The 20,322-nt window shown below is 53.1% G+C and overlaps 7 protein-coding genes across 7 annotated transcripts; 3 read left to right on the top strand and 4 right to left on the bottom strand.

Moving 5' to 3' along the window:
• Positions 1 to 1,484: 1,484 nt before the first annotated feature.
• Positions 1,485 to 3,571, top strand: PpBr36_08500 (uncharacterized protein; the record flags this gene model as incomplete). Its single annotated transcript, XM_029895631.1, has 4 exons — positions 1,485 to 1,563; positions 1,630 to 1,820; positions 1,915 to 2,462; positions 2,566 to 3,571. The coding sequence occupies 4 exons, from the start codon at positions 1,485 to 1,487 to the stop codon at positions 3,569 to 3,571; spliced, it is 1,824 nt and encodes a 607-aa protein (XP_029747017.1).
• A 495-nt stretch (positions 3,572 to 4,066) lies between these two features.
• On the bottom strand, positions 4,067 to 4,582 carry PpBr36_08501 (uncharacterized protein; the record flags this gene model as incomplete). The annotated part of the gene is made up of 1 exon (XM_029895632.1): positions 4,067 to 4,582. One exon carries the CDS (start codon positions 4,580 to 4,582, stop codon positions 4,067 to 4,069), a length of 516 nt encoding a protein of 171 aa, XP_029747016.1.
• A 3,023-nt stretch (positions 4,583 to 7,605) lies between these two features.
• PpBr36_08503 (uncharacterized protein) lies at positions 7,606 to 8,516 on the top strand (the record flags this gene model as incomplete). Its single annotated transcript, XM_029895633.1, has 3 exons — positions 7,606 to 7,709; positions 7,744 to 8,220; positions 8,342 to 8,516. 3 exons carry the CDS (start codon positions 7,606 to 7,608, stop codon positions 8,514 to 8,516), a joined length of 756 nt encoding a protein of 251 aa, XP_029747070.1.
• Positions 8,517 to 8,968: 452 nt separating this feature from the next.
• On the bottom strand, positions 8,969 to 12,854 carry PpBr36_08504 (uncharacterized protein; the record flags this gene model as incomplete). The annotated part of the gene is made up of 4 exons (XM_029895634.1): positions 8,969 to 9,789; positions 10,821 to 11,411; positions 11,633 to 12,236; positions 12,735 to 12,854. The coding sequence occupies 4 exons, from the start codon at positions 12,852 to 12,854 to the stop codon at positions 8,969 to 8,971; spliced, it is 2,136 nt and encodes a 711-aa protein (XP_029747021.1).
• Positions 12,855 to 12,883: 29 nt separating this feature from the next.
• PpBr36_08505 (uncharacterized protein) lies at positions 12,884 to 14,533 on the bottom strand (the record flags this gene model as incomplete). The annotated part of the gene is made up of 3 exons (XM_029895635.1): positions 12,884 to 13,053; positions 13,124 to 14,111; positions 14,198 to 14,533. The coding sequence occupies 3 exons, from the start codon at positions 14,531 to 14,533 to the stop codon at positions 12,884 to 12,886; spliced, it is 1,494 nt and encodes a 497-aa protein (XP_029747020.1).
• A 423-nt stretch (positions 14,534 to 14,956) lies between these two features.
• Positions 14,957 to 15,619, top strand: PpBr36_08506 (uncharacterized protein; the record flags this gene model as incomplete). The annotated part of the gene is made up of 1 exon (XM_029895636.1): positions 14,957 to 15,619. One exon carries the CDS (start codon positions 14,957 to 14,959, stop codon positions 15,617 to 15,619), a length of 663 nt encoding a protein of 220 aa, XP_029747019.1.
• A 252-nt stretch (positions 15,620 to 15,871) lies between these two features.
• PpBr36_08507 (uncharacterized protein) lies at positions 15,872 to 17,746 on the bottom strand (the record flags this gene model as incomplete). The annotated part of the gene is made up of 1 exon (XM_029895637.1): positions 15,872 to 17,746. One exon carries the CDS (start codon positions 17,744 to 17,746, stop codon positions 15,872 to 15,874), a length of 1,875 nt encoding a protein of 624 aa, XP_029747018.1.
• Positions 17,747 to 20,322: the final 2,576 nt, after the last annotated feature.

Consider the following 20,322-nt stretch of genomic DNA (forward strand, 5'->3'; position numbering starts at 1 on the left):
ACGGTAATATATAATCTTTTCTGGTCGTTTCTGTTGTTGTTCATGCTTATTATATTTCTCTCTCATTTCTCTCTCATTTTCCTCGACTTTTTTTTTCTTCCTGCTTGGTTACACTAGGGCGGTTAGCTGCGTCGACGTAAGCTGGTTGTCTCTGTATAAGCGGTGTCAATACCCGGTCGGCGAGCTCGGAAATGTCCCGGTTACACACTACCGTTTTTTTTCTCTCTTTTTTCTTTTACCCGTTTTTCCCCCTTTCGTATCGCCACTTTTCCTGGATCTCGGAAGGGCTGCCTGGATCCCCCACCGGGGAAAAAAAGAAAACAGTAGACAACTTTTGTTTGCGATGGGACAGGCGGTATAAAAAGATCCGCACCGGAACCTGAACCAAGAAGGTTTGAGACAGACACATCTCAATATGCGCGCTCCCGTGAGCTGACGGGCTGGGCTTGCGTTGACTTCTTTTTTGTTTTGTTGGAGGGGAATTAGGAGCTCATATGGACTGAGGAGGCATTGGACTGAGGAGACTTGTAATTGGCCACATTGCGCCGCCGCCGCCTCGAGGCTCTTTTTTTTTGATATTCTTGTCTTGTCGGCATTATCGTGTCTTGTAAGCCACCAAATCTATCCCAAGGGATATACACTCCGAATACGTCGTGTTGGATCTCGTTGAGGGTTGGATCTAGAGACAGGTTGAGTCAGCTGTAGTAACGATTCAGCCGGCTTAAGCCCCTCATTATTGGGAAAACCTGGGTTAGCCAATCGCTTTGCTGCAACAGCGAGGCTACGTACCCAAGGCCGCATGAGTACTTCCTTCCCTCTCAAGACATTTCCTCCCTTGCATCCGGCATCCCACGGCCGGCCATGTTTGNNCAGCTTGGCATTTGTCGTACGGTCATGCTCGGCTTTCTGCGCCCTGCAGCAAAGCCAACTCAGCGATGCGCACCAACTAGACAATTTGTTTGGGGGGTGAATTTTTTCATGTCCCCCTTCACCGATTAGTTCAACTTCTGATTCAAAAACTTGATAGGCATGCATACAGTTGTTTTGGGTTTTTTTTTTATGCTCCTGCAACAAGCTTGCATAGTCACACTACAGAAACCGTTATGCCTAACCTGTTTCTGAGACAAAAAAGTTCTGATATATTGCAGCTGGATTGATAGCCGCCACGCCGCTTGGTTTGGGGGACAAAGCTGCCAAGGGCGCGCAGTCCACAGAACCGTCCCAAAAGTGCTCAGAGATATGCAGGGCCATAATTGCCATACATATGTGTGTTGCATCCTGCCCTCCGGGGACGTGGACCCGGCCAGACCGATGAATCAGAGCTTTGAAAGTCACCCCCAACGGTCCCCCTTGGCGGGCGCTTTTTTAAACCCAGATCTCATCCAGAAGTTGTGATGCGGGATGACTTGGCCGCAGTTCTGTTATCATCCACCACACCCCTTTTTCTTTCTTTTTTTTTTTGTTTGTCTCCGAGGATGACGAAAATGATGAGCCCGTCGTCGATAAATAGCTTGCTTCCGCATCATGTTAGTGCAAAGAATGTTGTTAATAGGGACTTGCAAGGTCTCTGACCTCTCATCCTTGCTTCCTTGGTAAACGGCCTCAGGTTGTCCTCCTGAGACTTCTCAGCTTTGCTTTTCGAGGTTCCTATATCTGCCATGGGGCCTGTACTTGCTCTACTAAATCTTGAACCGCTTTCTACCATGGCATCTCTGAGAGATACAATGCACACGGTCTCTGTCGTGGACATGATGGCCTTGGCCAAGAGCTCAGTGCTCAATCTTGGTTTCTGGGGATGGGTTCTCATCACGGGGGTTGTTGTGAGATAATCAAGTCCCACTCACCTATCCTTCAACCCCTTCCCAAGATGAAAGCCAGTCTAACAAATAACCAACACGCACCCCTCGAAACCAGCTTCTCGCCATCCCCACCTACATCTTCATCTACAACATCTGGTTCCACCCCCTGGCCGCCTTCCCCGGTCCTCTCATGTACCGGGCCTTTGACTCGTTCAAGGTCTACCAGCAGCTGACGGGTAACATCAACCACCGGCTGCACGAGGCGCACGAAAAGTACGGCGATGTGGTCCGCATCGCCCCCTGGCAGCTGTCGTACACGACGGCCACTGCCTGGACCGACATCACGGCCGGACACAAGGGCCAGATCCCGACTAACCCGGCCTACGGCCAGGCCGAGAAGGAGCTGTTTGGCGCCAGCGGGTTCCTGTGGGTCGGAAACGACGAGCACGCCCGTCATCGCAGGGTCCTGTCGCCGGCTTTCTCGGACAGGTCGCTCAGGGAGCAGGAGCCCGTTGTTTCAAAGTATGTGGACCTGTTGGTGATGCGTATGAAGGAGAAGTCGGGGGATGTGGTTGACTTTTGGCTTTGGATGAACTTTACGACCTTTGACATCATCGGTGATTTGACGTTTGGCGAGTCGTTTGACTGTCTGCTGGAGTCGAGGTGAGTTTGTTCTTCTGCGAATGAAGAGAGGCTTTACGCCGACCGATCGACCGACCGACCGACCTTCATTCAGGAACAAGGCTGACTGTCCCGTTTGGCCTAGACTCCATCCTTGGGTGGACTACCTCATGTCGCGCCTGCACATGATGATGTACGGCCAGATAATGACCACGATGGGCAGGCTCGGCGTCCTCATCGAGATGCTGGTTCCGCGTCGCATCATGGACGAGGCCAAGAGACACGTATCCCTGGCCAAGGACAAGGTCGACCGCCGCATAGCGCGCACCACGGACCGGCCAGACTTTATGACGCAGATCCTGGCCCACACGACCATCGATACCGAGGCGGCCGGCGAGAGCAAGCACAAGAACCGCCTGTCGCTGCCGGAGCTCTACGCCGACTCCCAGATAATGGTGATAGCCGGGTCCGAGACGTCGGCGGGCCTCATCACGGCCGCCGTCTACTTCCTGCTGCGCAACCCCAAGGCCATGGGCCGGCTGGTGCGCGAGGTCAGGGGAGCGTTTGCGTCAGAGTCGGAGATCCGCAACGCCGTCGTGAGCAAGCTGCCGTACCTCAACGCCGTCGTCAACGAGTCGCTGCGCATGCGGCCCCCGCTGCCCTCGGGCATCGACCGCAAGGTCGGCGCGGGCGGCGCCGTGGTCGACGGCAAGTTCCTGGCCCCGGGAACATCGCTGCAGGTGACGCACTGGGCGGCGTACCACTCGGCGCGCAACTTTGCCGAGCCGTGGTCCTTCCGGCCCGAGCGGTGGCTGTCGGGACGGGAGGCCGAGGAGGAAGACGTGTCCGTCTTTGCCGGCGACAACAAGGCCGTGTTCCAGCCGTTTGGGGTAGGGTCGCGCGGCTGCCTGGGCCGTGGGCTGGCGTACATGGAGACGCGGCTGACGCTGGCCAGGCTGGTCTGGAACTTTGACATGGAGCTGATGCCCGACAGCGAGGACTGGGCGGACCAGCGCGTGTGGATGCTGTACGAGAAGAAGCCGCTCAACTTGAGACTGGTCCCGAGGGGGGTGGCCGAGAGCTATGAGCTGTCTGCGCAGACGCGGGATCGGCTCTGGCATACGGCTGGAGAGGATCACAGGTGGAGATGAGTGGATGAGCATGTCCATAGATCGGTCTCTTTTGCTTCTGGGACATTTGGGGTGTAACCGTGGGCTTGTATTGGGGTGTTGCTTTGCTTCATTCTCGGGCTAAAAACGTATTCTGTCATGGGTGGTTCCTTGGGTGTTGGTGGGTTTCTGTATTGGCGAGCTTGGCAATCACGTCGGTAGTTTGTTTGTCCTTTTGGTCGAATAGTCTTTTTAGTCTGGCAAATATCATTTTATGCAATAAATCAGTTTAGTTGGTTGGTACAAATTCAAGCCGACAATTCCAAATCATGACAACATCTCATCTCAATGCTGAGAACACAAACAGGGACGCTCTCGTTCCGTCGAGACTACACCGCACTCGACTATACGGTTTCATGACCAGGTCACGTCGACACTGCCAGCAATCAATCAGCCGCAAGTGCCAGCGTGAATCTGTACAGATGCACTCTCGACATACATTTGACAGACCACCTTGGTTTCTGATTAAAGTCCCAATCACAGCGAGGCATACAGCCCAATCAGCCCAGCGGCGGCCAACATGGCAGCGCGGCCGAGGTTCAGCACACCCCAATGGTCGACGAGGAACTTGTCACTCTCACGCACCTCGGCCGACTCCAACGTCTCGTCCGTGATGGACATGGACTTTGTCAGCTCCGCGCGGCGACGCAGCTTGATGTTGGTTCTCGACATGACCAAGACCGTGTACGGGACGATGCCCACCGAGAGCGCGGCGGCGAGGGCGTACATCTTGGCGGTCCGCTCGCCAAAGACGCGCGAGTAGGCCAGGTACGAGAAGCCCAGGGCCGAGAGCACGTCGGCGGCGGGCAGGACGGCGCGGCCCGACACGAACATCTTGTCCCATTGCTGGAGCATGAGCGGGCCCGGCGACTCGAGGAGACGGGGCACCGTGAAGATTGAGAGGCCGAGCTTGGCGCCGCTGGACGCCGCGATGGTGAAGAGCGACGCGACCTGCACGGCTTTGATGGTTGAAGGTGATGGCGAGGAAGACATGGTGGTGGCGTGATGGTGTTTTTAAGGCGAATACCAAGAGTGACGAATCAATGTGGAACAGACGAGAATCCACGCGGCCTTTCTTTCGAGTTGCGAAGTGAAATAGTCCCGGCGGGCGATATGTTGTGGGCCAAGTTTGATTGGAAGGATCAATAAACGCACCGTCAATCTGTCCGGCGCAAATAATCACCGTGTAAATGTAGCGGAATAGCGCCTGCGTGAAATCCCGTCGGAATAACCAAAAATTACAACATAGATCGTTTGCTGTCTCAATTTCAAGCGAAGTATTTTGGGTTTAGCATTTTGGTACTAAATGATTTGCATCAGCTCTTGACGTCATTACCAAAAATGCAGCGAAGGTCCTTGAAATCTCAAACCTGACTGACGCTTTGCAGAGTATCACGAGAAAATACACCTGAGCCCATCCACTCCACTCTCCTTCTCTGCGCCTTCTTAATCAAAAGCAAGACAACTCCCGTCGCGGCAGATGCGTTGCAGCACCGTACAAGATGCCAATCACGCTGGTCAATATCAACAACAGCTCAGCTCGCTTAGCTCAGTTGGTTAGAGCGTCGTACTAATATGTCTAATACACATATCAAGTGATGCGAAGGTCGCCAGTTCGACCCTGGTAGTGAGCAATTACTTTTGTTATTTATCTTTTTTGTGATTTTCTATTCACTTGGCGGTCCAGGACAGCCAGACTTGGCAGGGAAAGCGTACATAGCCTCTGACAGATGTAAATAATAATAATAGCACTTATATCGGGAACCCGACGGGCATTTGCAAGTGCAAGAATTGCTGGAATTTTTAGGTTTATTAATATCGGCGTTCAACGTGGGACGCATATAATACCCGTCGTCCTTGATAACTTTTGAATCCCTCTAGTTGATTTCAAGGCGGTGGTTTTCCTAGATTTAAGAGATCATAATTTGGAATCGCCAATAAGAAGAAATCTTTTTTTTTTACCAAGCTTCGCCATGGTTATACAAGCATGATGCTGAGCCCATAAAAGTTGGGTGCAACAAAAAGTGGTACTGCGACCATGAACTACACAGCTTCTCTCTTTGATGGTCCGGAAATGGCTTTGGTATTGCAAGAACATCCAGCAGTGCGTTAATTAGCGTGACATCCACAATGGCCAATACCATTTGTTATTTGCTGGCAAGGACGGCCTGCTTGTCGGTGAGACTATACAGCTCAGCGAGCGAACTTGGAACAGATTCAGGAACCTTCGGATAATGGTCCAGGCTCCTTTTCCAATGGCTGTTCCCAAGCGAATCCATAAAGTTGATCTTATAAGACATGAGCCTGGAAAAGGGGGTCAGTTCAAAAGAAACGGATGACCTCTTTGTCAACAACTTCTTTTATTACAGCCTCCGAGCATGATTTGAACCAGAAAGTCCCCACTGAAGGGCTACCAAGTTTTCCATCCATGTATTGTATGTGGATAAGCTGTGGGCAGGAGTCTTTGTAGCGACTGCACGCGTAATCTTGAGATTCGTGGTTGTTTGCAGCTCGTAGGTGGGATGCAATTGTAATATTTATGATTTGTTTTTGTTTTTTGTTGCTTTTTTGGCATTCCGAATGACCTCAAATATATTTCTTTTCTTGGAAGTTTTTAATTTAGAACACAATTGCATTGCTGTCCTTATCTGTGTTCTATCTTAATTTTTCTGACTCAAATATTGTTATCCATACGGCAGCAGTAAGCTATGTAAAGTATTCCTTTTATTCACACAGCAAAAGTTATGGATTGGCAGAGCTTTAATGGCAGGTTTTCTGCATTTTTTGTCACCTTCTATCCAGATGCAACTGCACATTCTTCTTTGTATGTTTCTTCCCCTCTTACTGTATATTCCTACCGCAAATAGCTTGAGTGGGCAGAGGGACCAAGGACCGGCTGTGCTGCTTCTTTTTTGGTATTTATTTCGTATTTTTACTCCTTTCTATCTTTTCCTGTTGGTTGGAAAATCTGTTTTCTTTTCTCTTTGGCGCATTGGACTTTTCCACTTCCACGACAGGCAGGTAATCTTCCCTTTTGCTTTTCAGCTGGGCATGTTTAAAATCACGATCCCCTGTACCGTGATAATGGTGGCTTGGAAGGCGATTCGCCTTGTCGTAGCTGAGCAATCTCACATATGCAATAAGCCTGTTGAGATAATGTAAGGCTGTCTCTTCGTAGATATCAGATATTCTGTTTCTGGGCCTGTCGGTGTCATGTGCTGATGCAGCCAAGCCCACAATGGACGGGCCAAAAGTCAGCTTGAAAGGCAAGGTGGGCCAGGCTGAGCATTCATGGGCAGCATACATGGCCTTTGTGGCTATGATTCTTTTTAAGGCTTTCCCAACGTCAATCGACTGATCTGCATTGTTTGACCGAAACGTTGAAGGCCGCTTGTCCAAAACAAGCATTTGTGTGCCCAATCGCCTTTATTAATCCTACAAAATCTGTGAATGCGTGGGCAGTTTCGGGGGATTTCAAAAGTACAGCAAGGATAGCAGGGCCAAGAGCAGGCAACGGGATTTTGAACTTGTTGGGTGGTTCAGCTCTACCGCTTTATACCCCATGACGACGCGTCGAATGCCCAGGCCATCGCCGGAATCTTGCCGTCGACTTGAGGTTTGTTCCATTGTCACTCGCTATTGAAAACCGTGAGAGAGTAGCTGTCAAAACGTGCACGTGTCTTTTGTGGAGGAAAAAAAAGGGAAACAAGAGAACAACTCGTCAACTGCAGTGTGGAACTGCATTTACCTGTCGAGATATTTTCAGGCACCCAAACTCAGAATTTATATGAAAAAAAAAAGTAATCAAGCCACCTGCAATAACCCAACAATTGAAAGCACATCCATCTTTGTATATACATATTCCTAACCCCAAAGAATCCTTCTCTCTTGCCTAGTACTGATAACATCTAACCATCCTACCGGTGTCTTGTCCGTTTTGCTTGGCAGATCAAGAACCGTCATACAAAGTCCTTATAGTGCCTCCCGAATACGGATTCGACGAAAAGAGCAACATCATGGCTTCGTCCTCCGTGACCGAAAATGCAGCTTCCCCAACGCTCAACCCCCGGATGATGGGCTCACCTGGTCCCCATCAGGCCAGCATAAGCCCCGACGACGAGTACCCGCATCTTCCATGCAAGAACCCGATCAAGTTTCCGCGTCAACGTCGTCCAGATCGGGCGCTCCGGCATCTGCGTCTTTGCCTTTATTGACATGTTCCTGGTCGCCTTCACCAAGCAGATACCGACCACGGTACCGCTGGTCCTGTTCCTCATCGCCACCCTGGCCTTCAACGCCCACAAGTTGTTAGCGGGTCATCTGATGACCCGCGACCCACGCCTCAGGGCGCCGTTCTTCTCCTTCGAGCTGTTCTGCATGAGAGTCACCTGCGGCGGAGACGTCGACAGTGACGGCGAGTCCAGGTCGCTTCTGCGGGGCTTTGAATGGCTCAGCGACGACTCCGGGAACGCGCCTGGGATCTGGCAGGAAGTTGTCGAGATTACCTTGGCGGTGGTGACGGGCATCTTGGTTTTTGCTAGCATGACGAGCGATTACCGCTATGGGCATCAGCCCTGGGATGGTGATTATGATGTTTGCGTGTCGAGTTATGTCTTTGGTTGGTTGATTGTGTAAGAGCAACCACCTCCCCTCCCGCCCCTTTTTCTCTTCTTTGGCACTAAACCCTCTGACATCTGAGCAAGCCCCACCCCCAAAAGAAGAGTAGCTAACCTTTTTGCCCTAAACAAAAAGTTCATTCGAGTTGATGGTTGTCTTCCTGGAGGTCTTTGGCGTGTTTAGGGGAGCAACAGTATACCTCTGTCCCGACGAGGACGTCGAGGGACATGCTCAGCGCCAGATCCGTCTCCCTCCGTCTCCTCCTGTCGCGGCTAGCCGGGGCGGAGAGCACATCTCGATCGTTGCTTGAGACTGTCAGCTTTTTTTGCATCTGTCATGTCCCCAAACCATATAATAGCCACGCAGGTAGTTGGTTTTTTTTTTTTTTTTTTTTTATCTTTGAGCTCGTAGGTATAGCAGCCTTTTGGCGGGAATTTGGGAACGGACCAAGGTCATCTGGAATTGGGCTGGGTCTGTCTCTCTCCATATTCGTGGAACGTGTTTTGCATTTTTATCACTCTGGTCCCTCAAACTTAACACATGCGTCTGGGCTTTTTTTCTGGGTCGTGTAAGCAGGAAGCTTACTCTGTTGCGTCTATTGATTAGCTGATATGTCCATGTTTCGTCCAGTACAGATTCACTTGTATCTGACTCGGATCCAAGTATGTCCTCGATAAAGCCGCCTCGCAAGTCGAATAAGCTTCCCCCTTCCATATCTGTATCAAGCAGTATAACCTCGCTCGCATACACCGCAACTTAGCCTCAAGCAAACTTCTTCCAAACATCATAACTAGTGAGCAGCGTAGTCACAAACATAGCCATCCCGACCGCGCCCGCATCGACATCCATCCAACCAACCACAACCCCCGGCGCAGCCATATCCAGCACGTCGGCGGCCAGCTTCCTCAGCAGGGCGCGCCGCTTCGCGCTCCTCTCCCTGGCCAGCGCAACCCCTGCCGCCTCCTTGCCGGCCTTGTCCACGGCAGCGCCGGCCTTGTTCTTCTTCGTCTTCTCCCCGACCTTGGCCCCGAAGCCGTCCCCGGTCTCGGGCACGGCCGCCTGCCCGTACGTGGCGAGCAGCTTCAGGCAGCTGGACGCGGCGGCGCAGACCAGAGCGAGCAGCCAGAAGCGCTGGGCCTCGAGGTTGAGCGTGGCCGACAGGGCCGGGCCGAACAGCCGCAGGTGGGGCGTGCCGACCACGTCGGGCATCGTGACCGTCTCGAGGATCAGGTACATGCCGTTGAAGGAGCGCGAGGCGACGTCGAGCCAGACGTCCAGGCCGCCGCCTGTCGAGTACAGCTGCTGGGCGGCTTGGAAGGAGCCGAGGAACCAGAAGAGGCGGACGGTGCGCCTGGCCAGTGCCAGCTTGCCCTTGAGGTCGCCGAGCAGCAGGAGCGTGTCGGCGACCTTGAGGGGTGCTGCGGCTGCGACGACGGGCTTTTCGCCGCTAGTCAGGGATGAGAAGAAGGCCACCGTGGATGGCAAGCTGTTGACCCATGCTGTGGTGGTGATGGCCAAGAAGGGCACGCCGAGTATGATCTGGGCGATTGATTGAAACAGACGTAAAATACGCTCCAGACCGACTAGGCATTGTGGAAGGTGGGCAGGTTAGTACAAGTTGGTACTTCTAGCTGAGGCGATATGGTAAAGTGCATTCACCGATGGTTGACTTACGTTGGTCAGAACTGAATCTGATAAACTGCTGCATGTTGCGGAATGAGATGAGACGAAATCGAATCAAGGATCATATGAATGCGGATGTTGGGAGAAAAGGAATGCTAAGCAGCTAAGGAGGACACATGTAGATAGATGCTCGAAACGGCCATGTTCACTATGGTGTTTCACAAGACAATCTTTTATTGAAGGGCAATTTGTCATCAGAGAAGGTGAACCTTGCAGGGCGTGTGTGTGTGTGTGTGGGATGCCAAGACCCGCCACACACGCTGTATTTATCAGGGTTTGGTGTTGTGCCAGAGGCGTTTTCCTGATGCACTCACTACGTTGGTCTAAAAAAAGGCAGACATGACCAAAGGAAATATAATATGTCAAGATGTACTTGAATACAAAGCCCAATTCTGTTGTAGCTTTATCCTTGAAACAAAATTGACATACGACATTGATCAATCATTTTTTTGACACTTTGACACTTGATACCCATAACCCAGGATCCAGGTTGTCCCTGCTAGGTAATCGTCTTTTAATTATCCCCTCCCCACTTCCAACACATACAATTACCTCTCGCCTTCAGCTCTACTCTAGATCTAGTGAATATATCTAAATTCGGGATGAAGATACCCAAGCGTGGCGACGCGCATCTGATCGCCCTGCAGCCGGTAATCACGCGCACCCCGGTCTCGCTTCTTGTTCTCCCAGCGCTGGTATAGCATCAATCCCAGCGCGACAAAAATGACGGACGAGGCCGTTGCCGTGTTCAAGCTGTTTCCGATCCGATACCCCGTCGAGGCGTCCGTGTTGATGTAACTCCACGTCGCGGCGATGGAACCTATCGGGGCATGAGTCTCGTCGTTAGCTTTTGGGGGTGGAATAAGGTAGAGGAGAATGCTCCAGACGCAACAAAGACAAAAAAAAAAAAAAAAAAAAAAAAAAAACTCACCAATATTCGCCAGACCCGACACAGCCGCATTGGCCACGTTGCGGACCGTATCCGGCGCGGCATTAGCCAGCGTCCAGCTGAGCACCAGCGCACCAGACGCAAACCCGCCGCCCGTGTTCAGGAATATGGCCGCGTACCTCAGCTGCGAGCTCGACGACCCGAGCCAGATGCCGTACCCGATGACGTTGAGCCCCGCGCACGCGGCGATCACCAGCCCGTGCCTGCGCGTCTTCATGGCGACGTACGCCATGCACAGCGCAAAGGCCGCGCCGACGATGGGCGGCGGCGCCGAAAGCAGCTGGATCTGCACCGTGCTCAGCCCCGGGTAGTTGAGCCGCAGGATGGTGACGGTGAAGATGGACAGGCCCTGCACGCTGACCTGGTTGCAGGTGTAGATCCACGCCCCGGCCAGGACGTTGGGCGTCAGCACCCCGCGCTTGATCAAGCCCCATGTGATGTTTTCCTTGTGGTCTCGGATGGCGGGCTGGTCGTGGAAGAGCCGCGCCATGGCGAGGGCGCGCTGTTCCGGGTTGAAGATGCGCGTCTTGGATGGGTCGGCTGGGAAGAGGTAGATGGAGACGAGGCCGACGCCTATGGTGATTATGCTTTTTTTGTGCGATCGGTCAGTTCATGGTACGATTTGGGAGTAAATCGGGGAGACAAAAAAAAGAAAAAAAAAAAAAAAAAAGAAAACGGAGCAATAAAAGTGCTATAAACACACCCCTCAACAAGAAATATATTTCGCCACGAAGACACACCCCCGATACTCCCAACAGACAACAAAGCCGAAGCAAGCAGCCCTCCAAACCCACCCGCAAGCCCCGCGGCGACGAGCATGAAAAAAGCCACCCTAATCGTGACCTCTCTGCGGCGGTAGTACCTGGAAACAACGTAGCTCAGCCCCGGAAACTGGAAGCTCTCGGTCAAGCCGAGCAGGATCCTCATGGCATAGAAGCCAGCCTGGTTGGTGATGAAGGCGGTGGCCAGGGTCACGACGCCAAACGCAACGCAGCTCAGCGGGAGCACGACGTTGCCGAACCGCTTGACGCTCAGCGACGCCGGGACGTCGGCGAAGAAGTAGACGCCGTAGTACAGGCAGGCGCCGATGTTGAAGCCGTACGTCCCCAGGCCCAGGTCCGCCTCCATGCCGGCCACCTTGGCGTTGCCGAGGTTGGTCCGGTCGAGGAAGGTGAAGAAGTACATGAGGAACACCATCGGGAGGACCCGGAGGTCCTGCAAGCGCCTGAGGCGGGCCTCGGCCGCCGGGTCGATCGCATAGCTGTGAGCCGCCTCGGCGTCGACCTGGCCGCCGCGCACCATGGTGATGGGCTTTTTTTCATCCAGCGGCGGCGCGTTGGTGTAAGCCTGTGGTGTGGACATTGTGCATAAAGATTGTAGCGTCTGCCTAGGGGGTATCTTTGTCATGTATGAAGAACGAGTGGAAAGGGAACCCTTTCGAGGCATTTGTGTGGTGACACCAGAAACTACAGGCAGTAGCTTGCGACTGATGATAATTTTGCCTTTCGAGCCCTTCTATTTACTGACTAATGGCCGAGGACACATCTTTTCTCCCCGCACCCCTGATAGGGAACCGACACAAATATCTTGCATATGCCAAGCCATCTATCTTATACCTGGTCGATATTATGGCGGCTGGAACTTGGTACCGCCTGTGAGGATGCAGATTCGGTTCCGAAATCAGGCCGGTACATAGTCGCATCTCCAATGCCACCAGCAGTCGGCAGCCTCATAGTCCAAAAGCCGGACCGACCGACCAAAAGCTTTCTTCTCGGTTATTATAATGGTGACCCCCCTTCCTCCTCCTCCATGATTCATGCAACAAGTCAAAAAGCGAAAAAAACACTAGATTCGCAGAAACACCAACATAGTAAATACAGTACATATCTCCCTTACACATAGGCAAGAGGAGCCTGCGTATGCACGGTGTGCAGGATCTATACCTGCCCAAATCACCTTGTGAACTAAACCACCTGTTGCAAATAGTCCTGACAAACCTCCAATCGGTCCGACCATCCTCAATAAACTCTAATAAAACCCACTTTTTACTGACCCGGAGCAACAAGCTTGCCCTGCTGCCTCGTGTCATGGGTCCAACCACCAGCCAAAGCCTCGCCTCCAGTCTTCTCGGCAAAGTCCGCCATGCGCTTCTCCAGCTCAGGGCGGAAGTGGCGGATAAGTCCCTGAATGGGCCAGGCGAAAGCCTCTCCCAGAGCTATATTGATACAATTGACTGTCAGAAATTGCTCCACCATCGCATGGGGAGATGACAAATGGTCACTTACCGCAAATGGTGTGTCCCTCAACCTGCTTGGTCAGCTCCTGAAGCATGTCAATCTCACGAACGCGGCCCTGGCCGTGCTCGAACCTGTGCATGATCTGCTCGGTCCACTTGCTACCCTCACGGCAGGGCGTGCACTGGCCGCAGGACTCGTGGCGGTAGAAATGTGAGAGGCGGGCAATGGCGCGCACAACGTCGGCGCTCTTGTCCATGACGATGACGGCGGCAGTTCCCAGACCGGACTGGCTGTCCTTGAGCGCGTCAAAGTCCATCAGCTGGTCGTCGCAGACGTGCTTGGGCAGGATGGGAGTGGACGAGCCACCGGGGATGACGGCGAGCAGGTTGTCCCAACCACCACGGACGCCACCGCAGTGCTTCTCAATCAGCTCCCGCATCGGGATGGACATTTCCTCCTCGACCGTGCAAGGGTTGTTGACCTGACCACTGATGCAGAACAGCTTGGTGCCCTGGTTACGCTCGCGGCCAAAGCCGGCGAACCATGAGCCACCTCGACGGCAGATTGTAGGGGCGACAGCGACGGTCTCAACGTTGGCAACAGTCGACGGGCAGCCGAACAGACCAACGGCGGCAGGGAACGGAGGCTTGAGACGCGGCTTGCCGGCCTTGCCCTCGAGAGACTCGATCAGGGACGTCTCCTCACCACAGACGTACGCACCACCTCCACGGTGGACGAAAACGTCAAAGTCGTAGCCGGAGCCGCAGGCGTTCTTGCCGATGAGGCCGTCGGCGTACGCCTCGTTGATGGCGCCCTGGAGAACTGCAGCCTCGTGGTAGAACTCTCCACGGATGTAGATGTAGGCAGCCGTTGCGTTCATGGCACGTCCTGCAACAAGACATCCCTCGATAAGCTTGTGAGGGTCCTTGCGCATAATCTCACGGTCCTTGCATGTTCCGGGCTCGCCCTCGTCTGCGTTGACGACCAGGTACCGGGGCTTGTTGTCCTTGTCCCAGTCCTTGAAGTTCATGAATGACTGCGGGCGTGAAATGTTATCATCAGACCTTGACCACAGCAATTTGGAGTAAACAAGAGTGAACGCCGGATCAGCAGTTTACGTACCCATTTCAGACCCGACGGGAAACCGGCACCTCCACGCCCTCGCAGACCCGAAGCCTTGATCTCTCCAATGATCCAGTCGTGGCCCTTGAGTAGTATCTCCTTGGTCTTGTGCCAGTCGCCCATCTTCTTTGCGTGCTTCAGGTCCGGCGGATACCTGCCGTAGAGGTTCTGAAAGATGCGGTCCTGGTCCCTGAGACCGCCGTACGTGCGCTTCGGGGCGGGCGTGCCATCCTGGACGGTCGCGAAAGACCTCGCCGGCTGCTGCTGTGTGGCGACGCTGCAGGCAGGCCGAGCAGCCACCCGGGCCAACGGGGTGGCTGTTGTTCTTGACAGCATCGTTGTGTTTGTTTGTTTTTATGTGTGATGTGCCGTGGTCGTTGCTGCTCCGCTGAGCAGATTTGTGAGGGTCAATGGCCTGCTGGCAGGGCGCTGTTGTCGTCGTCGATTGAAGGGGCGAAATGTCAAAGGCGGGTTGATTTGCCGAACGATCGAGGTTTCCATGAATTAGAAGCAGTTTGCTTGGAGATCGGAATTTCCGGGCTCATGATTGGGTATCGAGTGATGGTGTGGGTCTTTTCGGTTTGGATCCACCCGAATCATAGCTAAGAGCTGTTGGGGATGGTAAAGCTTGCGTATGCAGCACTGTATACACGGCTTGCAGGCTGCTAACAGTCGACGGCATCCAACTCAATCCTGCCAAAAAAACTGCTCTAGGAATGGCTTTTGGCTGATAACGGAGAACCTCGAGGCCAGCCCAGCATGTCGTCCAACAAACGCAACTCGATTATGCCGGCTGCATCCCAGGCCGGACCCAAAGCTCCAGTCCACTTCTCGTCGAGCATCACAATCCACGACTCGGCCATCCTGTCCGGCATGTACCCCATCACCATCTCGTCCGAGTCCGTAATCCACCCGCGAGCCCGGCTGGAGAGCGAAGGCGGTCCCGTCAATATCGGCCGGCGCTGCATCGTGCAGGAGCGAGTGCTCCTCGGGGCCGGTGGAAACCGGGCCGAGGGTTCTGTCACTCTAGGGGACTACGTCACGGTCGAGGCCGCTGCGAACATAGAGTGCGGCGGTACCATGATTGGCGAGGGGACAACGGTCGGTGTTGGTTGCAAGATCGGATCGGGCGCGTTTATCGGCAAGGCGAGTGCACAAGAGCCCCTCGAACGGGGTGGATATACGGACCGGTTCGAACACAGGCTGCGAATGCTAACACATGTTGATTTGCAGTACTGCACGCTGACGCCCCGGTCTGTCATTGCTCCCAAAGAACGGATACCGGATGGGACCGTAGTCTACTCAAACGGCATGAGGCGAGCGGACAAACGTGGGATCGCCGACCTCCGGAAAGAAGCGCAGGTTCGCCAAATCGAGGCTCTGAGAAGATTGATACCTAGCACTCCGGCCAAATTCCAATGACGGACGATGAATGATGGGCTACGACTAATCACATTTGCAAATGCATAACAGTGCTGGGCGTTTGGAGTTTGGCTTATGATATACCCGTGAGAACGTTTTGTCTTATTAGGTTTTAAATTATCTGTTACTTTACCTAGTGCCAAAGACTGCCTGCCCCTTGATTCTGAAGAGAAACAAAAAAAAAAAAAAAAAGAAAAAAAAAAAGTATGCGCACTGCGAACTATGAATCGGCAAAAAAGAACAGTTTCTCGCTCAAAGGTAGCGTACCTTGAGCCACTCGCTGGTGCCCAATCCCAAATTGAGCCCATTCTCGGCCCACCATCGCCTCACGGCCGTTTGGTCGCCAAAGGAATCCTCCAGCGCCTCCTCGATATCCATGGTACGGTACTCGACCTTCTTGGCCGGCTGCCCGTCCATGCCAGGCAGTTCTCCCCTGGCGTATTTCCTCCACCACTCCAGCACGTCAATGTACGAGTATATCGTGGGGTCGACGAGAACCTGCGAGGTGAAGATGAGGTTGTTGTCGCCGCGCAGCAGCCTCCACGTCTCGAGCACGTCCGCCCGACCGACCCGCGACGCCTTCATGCACACCTCGTCCTGGTGCTCGACCGGGATCCCGCTCGTCATCCACCAGCGCAAGACGTCCGTGTGGCCCGCCTGCGCCGCGTACAGCAGCGACTTGCCCGGCTTGAGCTCTATGGGCCTGGCCTCGGGGTCCCTGTTGTCCACCGGGCCGCCCGTCGACACGGCCGCCTCGCGCCACCAGTCCAGCACGCGGATGTGGCCCTTTGCGCTGGCCTGCTCCATCGCCGCCTCGCTGTACTTGAGCGGCAGGCCCGACCGCCGCCACCACTCGAGCACGTGGATGTAGCCGTAGAGCGAGGCGTTGTCCATGGCCTCCTGGTCGTACTGCTTCTCCAGGAACGAGGGGGACCTGGCCCACCAGTCGAGGATGTCGGTGCGGCCGTAGTATGCCGACGCCTTGGTCGGGATGGTCTTGCCGTCAAAGTTGCGGAAGACGATCGGGCAGTGGCACTCGATGTAGGAGAGCACGCCGGTGAGGGCGAACTTGAAGATAAGTTTGATGGCGAGCGCCGACAGGTCCGTGAGGTTCGCTGGAGCCGTCTCCAGCACGCTGCATATCGCCGCCGTGTCCGCGGAAAGCAGGCGCCACTCGAGGCGGTGCATGAAAACCTGCAGCGGATCCGAGCTGTCTTTCGGCTCGGTCCGCCACGGCTCCGGCATCTCGAGGGTCGTAAACACGCCGAGCGACTGCGCCAGCTCCCAGTCTCTGGTGTGCTCGAGGATGAGGCTCCATATCTCTGGCGGCAAGACCGGCTGCTTCTTGCGCCCGCCTGGACTGGAAAAGGATGGCGACGTTGCCACCAGCTCGCGAGCGGGCACGTCGACGTCGTGGCCCATGGTCAAGAGGTCTGCCTGGTTCTTGATTATGCCCAAGACCTCGTTGAGGCCGGTCCACTCCACGATACGCTTAAAGTACGGAGGCGCATCCAGGTGCTCGTAGCGCCACAGTATAGGTGGCAGGACACGCACCCAATGCCACTTGCGGTGCAGCTTGCTGATCTGCCGCTTGGTGACCGGATTCTCCCACATTGTTGTCGACATTCCAGGAACAAGCAGTATACGCTTCGAAGCGTCCCAGCTGCGCAGAACCTCGAGGATCATGGTGTCGCAGTGCCCACTCATCATCTTGGCCAGGTGATCAGCGTCGATGGGACAAAGGACCATGAGGTCTGCCCACTCGACCAACTCGGCAGCCCTGTGTTGATGTCGTGCTATGCTTCGTATGCGATCGTCGGACTGATCCGGGACCTTGAGCGAATAGTTTCGCTCGACAGCAAATGTTTGGTTGAGTTGCGGGGCAACATCGTCGGCGACGACCCTGATGGCGATCTTGGGGTCTTTGGACAGCCGCATTGCGACGGCGGCGCAGAAGCTCGTCTCACGGGACCCGTTGGCCACCACCAACAGGTGCAATTTCGAGTAGCGAGGGTTTGGCATATCGGATATCAAACTGCTGGACGCGGCGGGCAGGGCAAGGTGCGGTGTCGTGGCATTGCCTGAAGGCGGCGGTTCGTCCGCGGCGGCAGCGGCAGGTTGATCCATCGCGGTCTTGAAATAAATAAATAAAAAAAATAAAAAAAACTTGTGAGCAATTGAATTAAAAATCCAACGTAAATTTTCTCTCAAGGTTTGACGGTGCGGCGCGTGAGCAGAGTGGCTGAATGTTGTTTTCGATTGGTGTGGTTCTTGGATACGAGACACCGGATTGTGTGGATGTACCTCTTTGGGACAAAAGGGCTTTTTGCCAAAACGAAAGTTGTGTTGGTTCGATACTCGGCATCACTTGTTGCTGGTGCTGTCTGCCTGGTAGATTTGGTTTAAAGAATGCTAGAAATCCAATCGTCACAAAGTCGGTTTGTGTCACGTCGCGACCTGACGTTGATGATTTGGGCATCAGTGATCATAGATTCGGCCAAGAGCGGCTGCGAACGCCAAGGGGCTTTCTTTTCTTAGGTTTTTTTGCGGGGGAGCACCCACACCAAAAGTCGGCTGTTGGTAACCCCGAAGCCCCTGATTGAGCGCCACTGGGATTGATTTTCAGGATCTCCCGCATACGTGGTACGATGGTGGACAAGGCGTCACAACAGTATCATCAAAAAGATGGATAACGTCACCTATTCGACGTTACATTATTAACCACATCCCGTTCCCAAAAAAAAAAATTCTTGTCGCAACTGACACGTCTTGGCCAATTCAGAGTTTTGAAATTCCGTCCCACCGAGCGGTCAACTTCTCCCTTGGACTCCTCAAGATCATTCGGTCGCATGTGAGACTGTCTTTTTTTTTTTTTTCTCTCTCTCGCTTTTGTTTTTCTTATCTTCTGTTATTTTTACCCCTGCCGGTTCCCTGCTTACTACTGTAGGTATGTCACCGTGATTGTTCATTGTATGCATTCAGTATCATTCTGTCTCACCAAAAGCTGTCGCTTCAAGTCAAGTTGCCGTGTCTATTCACTCTCTGTACTTTTCGAGACAATCGCCAGCCAAACCAACTTTAGGTACACTCGCGTGTTGCCAAGTAAATTTTCACATGGGTTGATATACATGCGTGACCAACACAATGCCTGGGTGTGTATATACTCGTCTGAATTATTCCAAATATAGACTATATACACGGGCAATCTGCCTTACATAGGTGCCTCAGATATGCAACCTTGGGTTAGTATGCCCAGGTTGATCCTGTGTCCTTCTGTCCTCTCTCTGTTCCTGATTGTTGGCGTTTGCTGGCAAAAGTATAGAAGCATGGCTCTGCAAATCATCACATAAGTAGAATCAAAACATCTATCTATCCCAATGCGAACGTACCACGGACAGTGGACGTCGTGGGCTACCTGAAAGAAAGAAAAAAAAAAAAAAAAAAAAAAAAAAAAAAAAAAAAAAAGGTCAGAAACGAATATCAGGGCGTTCGGGAAGCGATGGCTGGAGGAGGCATTGCTGGTTCTCAGCCGTCTGCCGTCTGAAAAGCGGAAACCATATAGTTGGAGGGTGCGAAGGCCAGGGCAATGTTTCTGGATCCAAACATAGGCGCCCGCTCCGGTGCCAACTTCGGCGCCAACCCTTGCGTCTACGATGCCGATGTAAAAGGGTTTTGGATTTTGTATGGCAAAGGCCATCTGCGAAACAGTTGCTTTCATTGTCAACAGCCGGCGGCCGTGTCGAAGTGGACGGGAATACAAGCCTTGAAGCCGCTCCGGAGCCGTTCGCTAGTGGGAGCGACCTTGGGCTAGCACATACTGACGAAAGACACAGCCTAGGCTTTTTTTTTCATTATATGGAGCTACGGGAGCTCATATCGGAGATCAAAGCCACTGGAGCAAGATGTCAATTCCTTATATTGTAAACAGCACATCACAAGGACCTTGGCCCGTCGACGAAGTACATGTTCGTCGCTTTGCTTACCAACGCGCAAAGCTGCAATAATACAACCCAGCCGTTGCTTGTCCAGAATAGCTGCAACATCTTGATTTCATTTACTTGATCCTCAGCAGGGTATGGCTGTTTATATATCTCCACAGATTCGGTAATAATTTTCTGTCTCCTTTTAACTTGGTCGCATCATCTTATTTTCCAAGGACCAGCCACTCCAACCTGCTGATGGAAGCAGCCCTGAGGTCGGGATAGACCGCTTGTCCCGCCTTATTGGTCCGACTTTGACGGCATTAGACGCATCCTTGTGTTTCATGATCTGAAGCACCAGCATGTAAGCACGCGTACTAATGAGATATAATATATTAGTTCTCGGCCCGGCCAGCAGAGAGCAAAATGACAACCAAAGCGCTCTCGGTTGCACGACAACAGCAACAACTTTCCAAGAATATATATATATATATATATATATATATATATATATATATATATATATATATATATATATATATATATTAAATTCCCTTAAAGAGGGGCTGCTCATGTAGAATCACAAGATCCTTGGCAACGCGTTTTTGTCACAAGCTCAACCACCAACAGGGCCCTTGGCTCAATCAACAATTACTCCATGTATGAACGGGAAGACTAGTACAGCACCTCAAGGCTAGCGATTCACTGCTGCACAGAGTCGTTGTGTTTTCTGCTGCCGGGTGGCGTCAAGTATAACATCTCCGAGTCACCGACGGCAGCGAG

The sequence above is a fragment of the Pyricularia pennisetigena genome, chromosome 5 (assembly GCF_004337985.1).
Source record: "Pyricularia pennisetigena strain Br36 chromosome 5, whole genome shotgun sequence".
NCBI classification, from domain to species: domain Eukaryota; kingdom Fungi; phylum Ascomycota; class Sordariomycetes; order Magnaporthales; family Pyriculariaceae; genus Pyricularia; species Pyricularia pennisetigena.